Source organism: Gopherus evgoodei, chromosome 5, assembly GCF_007399415.2.
Source record: "Gopherus evgoodei ecotype Sinaloan lineage chromosome 5, rGopEvg1_v1.p, whole genome shotgun sequence".
Classification (NCBI taxonomy): domain Eukaryota; kingdom Metazoa; phylum Chordata; order Testudines; family Testudinidae; genus Gopherus; species Gopherus evgoodei.
In genome coordinates this window covers 21,207,319-21,219,764 of record NC_044326.1, presented here as the reverse complement: position 1 = coordinate 21,219,764, position 12,446 = coordinate 21,207,319, and the positions used below count along the sequence as shown (strand labels likewise).

The window sequence follows — 12,446 nt, the reverse complement described above, 5'->3', positions numbered from 1 at the left end:
GCCACATACAGCCTGTGCTGGGACTGGGGACTAAATAGTATCTTTTGCCCTGGTGTATAGATACCCAGCAACCCAAAAAGTTAGCCCTAGAATCCATTACGGCATAAAGGAAGGTGTTGGTCTTTTTGGCAAAGACATTCATGTCCTCAAAGAGAAGATTTTCCACCGTGGACTGCACCTCTTCGGGAATCGCAACAAGTGGAGCCATGATGCCCATCGTATCACCACTGCTGTGGAGATATAGCCCTAGCTGCCATGTCAGTGGTGTTGAGGGCCAATTGCAGTGATGTTTTTGCTACTAATTGTCCTTCCTGGATGATGGCTTTGAAGGATTCCCGATGTACCTCTGGCAGCTTTTCAATTACATTTATTGTAATTTATGTAATCGTATTTGGACATGAGTATCTGATAGCTTGCAATATGGAACTATAAGGTGGCTGAGGAATACACCTTTTTACTGAAAAGAACAAGGCACTTCCTATCCCTATCATAGGGCATAGCTCTGGACTGGTGCTATTGGCCATGGGAATTGACAGCATCCACCACGATGTAATTGGGTGGTGGGTGGGAAAATAGGAATTCCGATTCCTTGGCAAGGACATAATATTTTTTGTCTGCTCATTTGCAAGTTAACACCACTGATGCCGGGTTTGCCAGAGTCTTTGCTGGGTCTAAAATGGCTTCATTAATTGGGAGGTGAATCTTTGAGAAGGACAAAGAATAGATGATATCAAGGAGCTGATGGTGGGCATCTTTGACCTTCTCTAGTAGTATGTAGTGAGTGTCTGCCACCCTCTTTGCCAGTTCCAGGAAAAGATGGAAGCCGCCTATCAGGGATGGTGGGGGAGGCATGACCTCCAGTGGAGCACCTATAGGGACACTACTCAAAGAAAAATCAGGCCATTTGTTTAGCTGCCTACATATGGATATCTGAGTTTGTTTGCCCTCATTGGTTTACATTAGACTATCACACAGCCTTTGTTTGTTTTTTTTCCTGGAATCATGTACTATATCTATTCTGGGTTTTCTGAAAACAGCAACAGTTTGCCTTGAATTCTGTAGTAAGAGGAGGCCCTGAGATATTAACCTTGGTATCAGAGGCCTGGTATGAGGCCTAAGGCCTGAACTAAAGTAATGGTCAAGACTTTGCTAACATAAAGCAAAGTTAAGCTGTGAGTCAGAGGCAGGCCCTGCTCACAGAAGCTGGCAAGGAAAGGGCTGATGCTGCAGAAAGAGACATACCTAAAAGGTACTGGACACCAGATATCAGAACATTCGCATACTTGTACACTCCACACAGATAACAAGGAACAGGCTAACCCATCCCAATGACAGGGGCAAAAGGGTAATATGATGGATAGAGTTGTTTTGTTCAACCAACATGTACAAGGTGAGAGGCGGCACCTTGCTACATAGAAGGGTTGTACTTTGCTACGTAGAGGGGTTGCACCTCATACGTCAGGAGTGATGTGTAACTTGTTTGTACCTGTGTATAAGAATGCAACCCTGGGGCGGTGTCTTTTTCCAACTGAGGGGGCAGTGGAAAGTCCCGCCACTGACTGAGCTGAGTCCATTTACCGAGGGGCACATATTATTAGTATGACCGTAGAGTAACAATCTAGGGGGAACTATCACTGTATCCAGTATGGCAATATACCTGGCCAACGTGCCTTCGTACCTCACTAGACTCTGTGGTCACTGGGGGTTCTCTTCGGGTCTGCTGTGTCAGCTATCTGCGCAGAGCTGGGACAGCACACAGAGGGAACACACGCACGCAGCCGAGTGATATCAACATTGAACAGAGCAGAGTACCACACCGGTAGCATCTGACAACAAATTCCTCTTAGATTATTACAAGTTGGATATTGTGCATTATTCAAAGAGCAAACTTTTCCCAGATTTAAGAGGGTCTAAGATATAATTTATGATCTCAGTGTCTTAAAGAACCAATGACCTTCCTATAGGTAACATACAGACAAAGATATATATTTTTTAAAGATAAGGATAAATTCAACTAGGGGATCCCAAATTTTAAAATATAATTTGTTTACATGGATATATACCCAGACTTTAGATAAAGTAATTTCACAAGTACAGTAACACAAGTAAATAGCACTTTCCATCAGTAGATCTCAAAGCTCCTTACAAAGAAGGTAAGCATCATTATTCCCTGTGATGGCAGACCAAATGCCAGCTCATGTCAAGGCTTCTAGGCCTCACTGAACACTGACAGACGCACAACTGGAAACCAGTCTGGCTTACCTATGTGTTAGCACCGTTAAAATACGTATCAGATTTACAGAGATGTATTTAGTTTTTGGACTTTATGAAATGCTTGTAAATTACTGCTTGCATTAATCTCATTTATAATACCTGCATCCTATGTTATAAGGTAATATTTAAGTGTAGGCTCTGTACCTATAAAAGTGTTTGCTCTAAAACTGTAAACCCCCAGAGTCAGGAAAGAAGCATTACCAAGTGTGAAATACTAGTTTACCACAAGAGGTATCATCTCCTCTCCAACCCTTTGGTCCATAGTGTGACAAAGTTCTGTTCTTGACTCTGTGGGTCCTGCGTTTCCTGGCAGATTTTTGCTAGCCTCAGAGGCTCACTGTGACCTGCCATGTAGCCCTTCTCTCTCTAGAGGCAAGGGTCATAGCTTACTGAGCCATTTTCATCATAAGCCAACAACGGAGGCGAGGAGAAGCAATCCTCCCTCACACAGTCTCTGTTGTCTCCCAGTCTCAGTGATTAATCAGGGAGGGAAGGGGGGAACCTGGGCCCGCCCTCTACTCCAGACTCCAGACCAGGGACCTTAAAATTAGCAGCTGTGGTAGCTGACTTTTTGGAAATAGGACGTAAACAATTCCCTGGGCCACTTCCTCACAGCAGCCCCCTACTCAATATCTCCTTCACCATTACCTCAGGGCCTCCTTCCTTACACCTGATATGGATTCGTACTGCTTCGTTCCTCCAACAGCATGGCTCCCTCCTATAGCTCCTGACACCTGCACCTCACTGACTAACTGGGAGGCTTTTAACTAGTTCCAGCCAGCCCTTGATTGGCTTCTGGTGTCCCAATCTAGCTAGCTATCTCCACTGCCTTCTAGAAGGATCTTAATTGGCCCCAGGTGTCTTGATTAACCTGGAGCAGCTGCCATTTGGTTACCATGGTACCAGGGATTTGTTTAGCCTGGGGATAACATATCTGTTCCTTGCTACTTTACTGTAGCCATCTGGCCTTGCCCCATCACAATAGACAAGCCACTGTGGAACATCAGGGGACAAAAGTGTTTGTTGATTGCTCCCCCAACACCTATGCGGAGGAGATGTGCACAAATGCTCATCCCATCCACTTGAACTCTGGGGAAAGGGAATAAAAATCCCTGTCAAGAAGAAATTATTATTCCTGTGCTACTTGGATTTCAGGGAGAGGGCAATACTTCTAAGCATAAGCAAGGGATCCCCAGCTGTTTAGCTTGGGTTAGACCTAAAGGACATACAGAGCTTGCACATTACAGCAACTTCTATTATGTTTTGGAATCTAAGGCTGCACTGCACTTTTGTCTACATTGCACTTTTGTCATTAAAACTTTTGTCAGTCAGGGGTTTGAAAAAAAAACACCACCCCTGACCAGCAAAAGTTTTAACGACAAAAAGCACCCGTGTGGACAGCGCTTTGTCAGTGGGAGAGCATTTCCCGCCAACAAAGCTACTGCCCCTTGTTTGGGGTGGTTTTATTATGTTGGCAGGATGGCTCTCTACTGCCGGCAAAGAGTGGCTACACTGTGTGCCTTACAGCGGCAAGGCTCTAGTGACACAGCTCTAAGCTGCGCCGTGTAGACATAGCCTTAGACTGTAATTCATAAATCTTTAGACAGTTTATTACAGGATTGACTACAAAGGTTGTCTTTGGTGTGAGGTACAATTGACCTGAGGTAAGTGACTAGCCCTTTGGACTGGGAGTAATCTGAATATTGTTGTGGTTTTTGGTGTAAGAGACTATCTATCACAAAGGTAAATCTGGCTGATTGGTAAGATAGACTGAAGTATCATAAGGGACTGTCCGTGACTCCATGTTAAAGCTGTTACAGTGCTTGAGGAGTTCACACTTAATATGTGGTTGGTGAAATCTAAGTATAGGACTCACAACCAGTTTGGGGTTTCTACTGTGGTTTGTAATAGTCTGCCCTGAGGTTGGCACGCATGTTCATGGGCCACTCCAGGAAGCATGACATTCCCATTTTACAGACAGGGAAACAGACATAGCATATCAAATGTTATTCTGTGTTATACTCACTTTTATTTTATTGCACAGAAATAACTCAGAATGCATTCTGGCCCATTTACATTAGCTGGAGTGGAAAATGTCACAAAAAGATAATATTTTTTCTCTTACCGAAATAAAGTACGTTTTTCTAAACGTAGATCCCGAGAATCCAAGATGCTACTGTCTTGATGCAATACAAGTGGCTATAGAGCATATGGTTGGAACAAAAGAAGAGAAAATATGTTAAATTGGGAACATGTCACTTGTTATATATCATTTAACAATATGCAACAGCTGTGCAAAACAAAAAAAGCAATTTTAAAATTAGCCCAGGAAGAGAGACAGAACAATTATTAAGCTTTGTGTGTATGGCTATTATTGTATTAATTTACAGCAAGCAACATGATTAGTTTCTCTTTTTCTCTGGATAGTTCCAAAAGATGTAGGGGCCAATTCTGTGAGGTGCTTAGCAATTCCCTATTCCCATTAAAGTCAATGGGTATTGAGAGCTCTCAGCATCTCATACGAGGCCTGGGCACTTAAACATAAGGGGCTGAACAAACAGAATGATACATCAGAAAATACGACAAAATAATGTTAGCAGAAAGATTTAAAAAAAACAGATTTTACAAGGAAGACAAGTAAATTAGGATCATTAGTCTGATCTCTTGCATAACACAAGACAAAATCTGCATCAAGCTCATAACATTTTTGAACCATAGCATCTCTTTTACAAAGATATCCAGTTCTGATTTAAAGACGTCAAATGATAGAGAATCCATCACCTCGCTTCATAAATTGTTCCAATGGTTAAATACCCTCACTATTAAAAAAATACACTTTACTTCTGATCTGAATTTGTCTAGCTTCAGCTTTCAATCACTGGATCTTGTTATGCCTTTTTCTGTCAGATTAAAGAGCTGTCTATCAAAAAATTCTTCTCCATGTAGATACTGTAGGCTATTGTCAAGTCACTTCTTAAACTTCTCTCAGACACACTAAACAGACTGAAGTTCTTAATCTCCTCCCTCTAAGGCATGTTTTCCAGACCTCAAATCTTCTTGAAGCTCTCTCCTGAACCCTTTCCAATTTTTCAATATCCTTTTTAAAATGTAGTAACAGAAATGGACACAGTATTCCAGTAATGAGCTCACTAATATTCTTCCATTGAGCAACATACACAAATCCTATTATCGTCAATATGAAGTCTGAATACAAAGAGGTAGAGTATTCCCCTAAATAATCCATAATCCCATATTAGTAAACTGACTTGGAAGTCTGAATTTAAAAAAAAAAAAAAAAAGGAACATACAGTACCTTGTCTCCTCCAACTAAAAAAAGGTCTACTGCAGCTATGTTAATGCCATGTTTCTCACAGAGCCCAGATAACATCTCTTTGACTGAGAATCCTGATTTAACAACCATTTTACAGGATGAGCCATCTGGAAGGTTTATACAGCAGTATTTTGAGGATTTCTCTTTATCAGGTACAGATGCAGATAACCGAGAGGCATCAGACTTGTCAGAAACAAAAATGAAAGTTAAGAACAAACACACAGTATTACAGTCCAACAAATCAAACTAAGCAAGGGATCACACTTTAAACCATGTTTGAGGTTTACCCTTCCTTCAAAATCTTTCTATTACCAGGTAATTTTTTTAGAACTATTTCAATTTAAGACAAAGCCACTACCACAGACCAAAGTTCACAAATCTAAACATACTTTAAGTGCAGCCACCCCTGAAGGGAGAATTCAGACCAGGGGGAAAGCAGGAGGCAGTACCACACTGCCTTCCCTGAACTTTCCACTAGAGCAGCATTTCTCAAACTGGGGTCGCGGACCGCTGAGCATCCCCAAGCATACTCCCAGGGCTCTGCAGGTCCTGCTGATCAACTCCTTCCCCTCCAGACGCGCAGTGAGGCTAAGGCAGGCTCCTTACCTGCCCTGGCTGCACGGCGCTCCTGGATGCAGCCAGCATGTACCTGCAGCCCCTGGGGGAGGAACTGCTGGGAACTGCCCTACCAAATTTACTGTTCAATTTGGTAAATTGCACAGTCATAGGACTTTAAAAATCTTACATTTCATAGCTTTAGATATTTAAATCTGAAATTTCACAGTGTTGGAACTGTGGGGGTCCTGACCCAAACAGAGGTCATGGGGGCAGCACAAGGCTATTGTAGGGGGTCACGATATTGCCATCTTTACTTCTGCACTGCTGCTGGCACAGCAGGGCTGCCTTCAGAGCTGGCTCCCAGCCAGCAGCCATGGAGCTTCCTGCAGCCGGGGGAAGATCCCAGAGGTGGGTCTAACCTGGCCCTGGGAGTGGCCTGTGCAAGGGAAGAGAAAGTCCTGTTCCTTCCTAGCCTGGCTGGGACTAGCAGCTAGAGCCCAGTGCATGGTAGGAGCTCCCAGCTGGGGTGCCCCAGCCCAGCCCCAAGTCCAGTGCCCACCGTGACCATGGTGCCATGGGCAGTTGCTCAGCTATAAGGCTGGCACTGCTCCCTCCAAAAGTGATGACCCTCTCCCATACCATGCGACTCTCGCTTCTGTGCTGCGGCTGGTGGTGTTGCCTTCAGAGGTGGGTGTCTGGCCAGAAGCCACAGCTCTCCGGCCACCCAGCTCTGAACGCAGCACAGAAGTAAGGATGTCAATACCGCAACCCTCCTACAGTAGCCAGATTTCACAGGGAAAACCAGGTTTCACAGTTCATGATGCATTTTTCACAGCTGTGAATTTGGTAAGGCCCTAATTATAGCCACAGAAAAATCATCTTAGTACACACAAAGTATCAAAAGGGACAAATCCATCACATTGTTTTTACAAGATAATATTTTGAAGTATTTAATAAACACTCAATTTAAATGGATGCTACCAATACGGTTCTGCACTGTTTACTTCTCTGTTTACCCACCAGCATCACATATATCAACAAGAATCTGTATAATTCTTAGAATCAAATTTGTAAGTCAAAGAAAGGGATACTGTCAGGATAAAAAAGAGTATTTTAAAATTATATTCTTTTATACGCTTTGTTAAAATTCACTCTAAATCCAGGGTGATATTAAATTTTAAGTTTACTTTTCATCATTTATATTGTTTACTTTGTGCATTTCATTCAGCTTGGACTGTGAAGGTGGAACTACATTGTTTATAACGATTGTGTCTTCACTTCTTGTTTCTCCACATATGAGCATGTGCTGCAATGTTTTAGTTGCAAATGCTGCTGGGAAATGCTTCACTCTTTTATCCCTCAAACATTGGGAACAGAGTCAAGCTATAGTGATTAGGAGAAGAGAGAGGAGGGATACTCAGCTTTGGGGCTGAAAAGAGCCAGGGCATCAAGGAAATGAGTTCAAACTCACATATAGTCAAGAGGAAGAGGACTCAAAGAGCTATTCAACAGGCAATTGTTCATAGCAGAGCTTAAGGGCTGCAGTAGCTGGGAGGCAATGTGGGTCAGTTTGTAAAGAGCTTTAGTGTCCTTGGATTGAAAGACCTTATAAAAGTGCAAACTTTTATTATAATGTCCAAAGGAACAGGAGAGTTGGGGTAGCTAGGAGAAAGGATAGACAGGATAGCTTGGAGATGGCAGGACAATTTTAAAGAAATAAGTATGTGAAATGCATAAAAGAGATATTTATCTTTACATTATAAGAAAGATAGTTTAGGATCACAAATAGCACTATAATAGTGTTCTTTAAAAATATTTAACTATTCATCTGACAACCTGTTTGAACAACCAGCCCCTTATTATTTCACAAAATGAGTATAGCTATAATTTTTTTTAAAAGTTCAGTCTAAAAAGAATATGAAATTTACATACAAAGACATATAGACATTTTGTTTATTTATACTATTGCAGAAAAATTGGGCTATTATTGATTTCCTAGGTAACAATCACTCCCATTTTTTTCCCCATTCCTCTCATACTATTTGATTCTAAGGAGCTTACCAGTTCAAGACTTGCAGCTGATGACATGGAGCTTTGTGATTCACGTCTGCAAAATAGTCCATTGGTATGCATAAAATCTGAGAGTAGGAAAAGTAGAGTGATAAGTAAAAATGTTTGGTTTTACTATTCATTAAAGGTGCTACAAAACCTCAAGTCATCTGACTAGAATATTAATTTTCTGATTTGGGAAAGAAAAATTGCAAATCCTTGTACTATCTTCACATGCTGAACATTTAAACATTTTTTAAAAGTAATTATATATTGCTTATATAACACCACAGGTGTTTGTGGCTTTTTGCAAGCAGATGAAAAGACAAGGTTCCTGTTCCTGGAGGTGATTGCTTACATTTTAAAAAGTGACTACCAATTTACAATATCTTCAAGGTGAGTACCAGAGCCTTGAAAATCAGGCTCTTTTAAGGTGTCTCAAGTTGGACACCCAAAAACTGAGAACTCAATCCCTTGTCACTTCTTAAAGTTTAGGTCTATAACCTTAGTATCTGATTCTCCAGCCCTCATTCACATACATGGACCCCCGACATCAACTGTACAGCTCACAAGGCTTTTTCAAGAACCATGGTAGGCAGATGGTGGGGAAGAAGAGACAGCAGTAAACACAATGTCTTAGAGTAGCTGACTGCTGCAGTGGATTTCAGAATTTGTAGTTTTGTTTTTGCAATTTTTAAAAACTGTTTGCCTGTTAATTGCTTTGTGCAAGCCTCTGCAGCTGCCAAAATGTGGTACTCTTTCATTTCAGTGAACTACAGAGATGCAAATATTCTCACTAATATAAATTACTTCAAACACAGTGCAATTAGCCCAGACTCATAGACTCATAGGTCAGAAGGGACCAATATGATCATCTAGTCTGACCTCCTGCACAAGGCAGGTCACAGAACCCCACCCATCCAATTTTATAACAACCCCTAACCCAGGACCGAGTTATTGAAATCCTCAAAATTGGTTTGAAGACCTCAAGCTGCAGAGAATCCACCAGCAAGCGACCCGCGCCCCATGCTGCAGGGGAAGGCGAAAAACCTCCAGGGCCCCTGCCAATCCGCCCTGGAGGAAAATTCCTTCCCGACCCCAAATATGGCGATCAGCTAAACCCTGAGCATGTGGGCAAGACTCACCAGCCAGCACCCAAGAAGGAATTCTCTGCAGTAACTCAGTTCCCATCCCATCCAACATCTCCCCGCAGACCATTGAGCAGACCTATCTGGTGGTAATCCAAGATCAATTGCCCAAATTAACGATCCTATCATAACATCCCCTCCATATACTTATCAAGCTTTGTCTTAAAGCCAGAAAAGTCTTTTGCCCCCACTATTTCCCTCGGAAGACTGTTCCAGAACTTCACTCCCCTAATGGTTAGAAACCTTCGTCTAATTTCAAGTCTAAACTTCCTAATATCCAATTTATACCCATTCGTTCTCGTGCCTACATTAGTACTAAACTTAAATAATTCCTCTCCCTCTCTAACGTTAACCCCCCGGATATATTTATATAGAGCAAGCATATCCCCCTGCAGCCTTCTTTTGGCCAGGCTAAACAAGCCAAGCTCTTTGAGTCTCCTTTCATAAGGCAGTTTTTCCATTCCTCGGATCATCCTTGTAGCCTGTCTCTGAATCTGTTCCAGTTTGAATTCATCCTTCTTGAACATGGGACACCAGAACTGCACACAGGATTCCAGATGGGGTCTCACCAACGCCTTATATAACGGTACTAACACCTCCTTATCCTTGCAGGAAATACCTCGCCTGATGCATCCCAAAATCGCATTTGCTTTTTTAACAGCCGTATCACATTGGCGACTCATAGTCATACTGCTATCAACCAGTACCCCAAGGTCCTTCTCCTCCTCCGTCGCTTCCAACTGATGCGCCCCCAACGTATAGCCAAAATTCTTATTATTAATTCCTACGTGCATGACCTTGCACTTTTCACTATTGTATTTCATCCTGTTTCTATTACTCCAGTTTACAAGGTGGTTCAGATCTTCCTGAATAGTATCCCTGTCCTTCTCCGTGTTAGCAATACCCCCCAGCTTTGTGTCATCCGCAAACTTTATTAGCACATTCCTGCTCTTTGTGCCAAGGTCAGTAATAAAAAGGTTAAATAAGATTGGTCCCAAAACCGATCCTTGAGGGACTCCACTAGTGACCTCCTTCCAGCCTGACAGTTCACCTTTCAATACGACCCGCTGGAGTCTCCCCTTTAACCAGTTCCTTATCCACCTTACAACTTTCATATTCATCCCCATCTTTTCCAATTTAACTAACAGTTCCCCATGTGGAACCGTGTCGAACGCCCTACTGAAATCTAGGTAAATTATATCTACCGCATTTCCTTTATCTAAGTAATCCGTCACCTTCTCCAAGAAGGAGATCAGATTGGTTTGACACGATCTACCTTTAGTAAATCCGTGTTGCAATTCGTCCCAATTACCATTGACCTCTATGTCCTTAACTACTTTCTCCCTTAAAAATTTTTCCAAGACCTTACATACTACAGACGTCAAGCTAACAGGCCTATAATTACCTGGATCACTTTTATTCCCTTTCTTAAAAATAGGAACTACATTAGCAATCCTCCAGTCATACGGCACAACCCCCGAGTTTACCGATTGCTTAAAAATTCTCGCTAACGGGCTCGCAATTTCACGCGCCAGTTCCTTTAATATCCTCGGATGGAGATTGTCTGGGCCCTCCGACTTAGTCCCATTGAGCTGTTCAAGTACGGCCTCTACCTCAGTTGCGGTAATATCCACTTCCATATCCACATTCCCGTTTATCATCCCTCCATCATCGCTAGATTCCTCACTAGTCTTATTAAAAACTGAGGCAAAGTACTAGTAATAGTTTAGTGTTGTCTCATACAAAATTTACCATTTTCTCAAGAAAAGCTACTAACTGACCAGCAGTTGAATCAACAGGCTACACAACCCAGTCTCTGCCAATTAGATTGTGTTTTAGTAACATTCTGCGCCTGTGGAATTCGTTCTCCCTCCCTTAATTGTTCCTCTATGCCTCCTTCATTGATTTTTTTTGTTTTGTTTTTTTTGTAGGGAGAAGTAATTTCCCTATCTGTAAACTAGGTTTCTACAAAAAAGCACTCTGATTCAATGAACTTGGGCATAGACACACCTATAGTTTTATTTCCATATATAGCTGTTTGAGGACCTCATGAAGGCATGTTTAAACAGCTGAGGGAAATCTCATTGGTCCAGAATGCTACCAATTTTTCATTCCCCAGACTTTTGTCTACAGACCTCCACCTATTTCCATGACTGTTCCAGGCTATTGTGGCGCAGGACATAATCATTTCCCTCTGTCAGAGCTCAGCAGATCATTAAAAATCTGCTCCAGGTCATGTGTAGTAATGAGGCGTAGATTCCTTGCTGAGTGTTAATAGTGGGAACAATTCTGTCTATTGCTGAAGCAATCTTGCAACAAAGCAGGACTTGGAAACGCACCATTTTGGTAGTCATCATTTTCCTTTTTTTTCTGCGATCTCCCCACACTTTTACTTCTTGACCAGGAGAAAAATGTCCCTTTTTTTTTCTTCTCAGCATCTTCCTCTCCAGATTCTTCATTTAGGGACCTTCCCGACTTTGATTTTCCAATTAACTACCATCAAAACACAGATAAAATATTAGCTGGAGCACTCTTGCAAACATATTGTCTAAAGCATGGATTCTCAAACTCTCCAGAAGTGGACTATATTTTGAGAGAGAGAGTCTGGTTGACTGTCTTTTTCCTTCTCATTATTATGTACGCCAGTCCCCCTGCAACTGGCAATCAAATAACATGCCAGCGCAACAACAAAAACTGCTTATATGGAAAAGTAATATTGGGAAAGTGACGCAGCTGGAAACAAAAAGAAATACCAGCATAATGTGACTAATCAGCTCTCCACAGACTACTGGCAGTCTATGGACTACAGCTAGAGAACTAACGATTTAAAAGGGTTATTGGATTTCCATTTACTTGGTTTTTAAAAAAATATAGAATTTCATATACTGTACAGCAACCTACCTAGGCTTGAAATATAAATTAAAATTAATACAGGTATCTGATAATGTCTTTCTTAACTAACATCTATTTATGTATAACAAATAATAGTTGATGAAAAGTATTAACGTAGATATATTTTTAATTATGTTATGCCTACATTTTCTTTTAATGAGCATTTATCTTTCTCACATTAAAATATTCTTTAA

General features: G+C 41.6%; 1 protein-coding gene across 5 annotated transcripts in view; it reads right to left on the bottom strand.

The window, feature by feature from the left end:
- RGS12 (regulator of G protein signaling 12) overlaps positions 1-12,446 on the bottom strand; it is a 168,036-nt gene that overhangs the window by 31,292 nt on the left and 124,298 nt on the right. For all 5 annotated transcript variants that reach the window (XM_030563834.1, XM_030563835.1, XM_030563836.1 and 2 more), the window contains 4 exons: positions 11,700-11,853; positions 8,225-8,301; positions 5,588-5,788; positions 4,400-4,473 (listed from right to left, as the gene is read on the bottom strand). In XM_030563834.1, the coding sequence (XP_030419694.1) occupies positions 4,400-4,473; positions 5,588-5,788; positions 8,225-8,301; positions 11,700-11,853 (506 nt within the window). The remainder of the gene's footprint in view (positions 1-4,399; positions 4,474-5,587; positions 5,789-8,224; positions 8,302-11,699; positions 11,854-12,446) is intronic.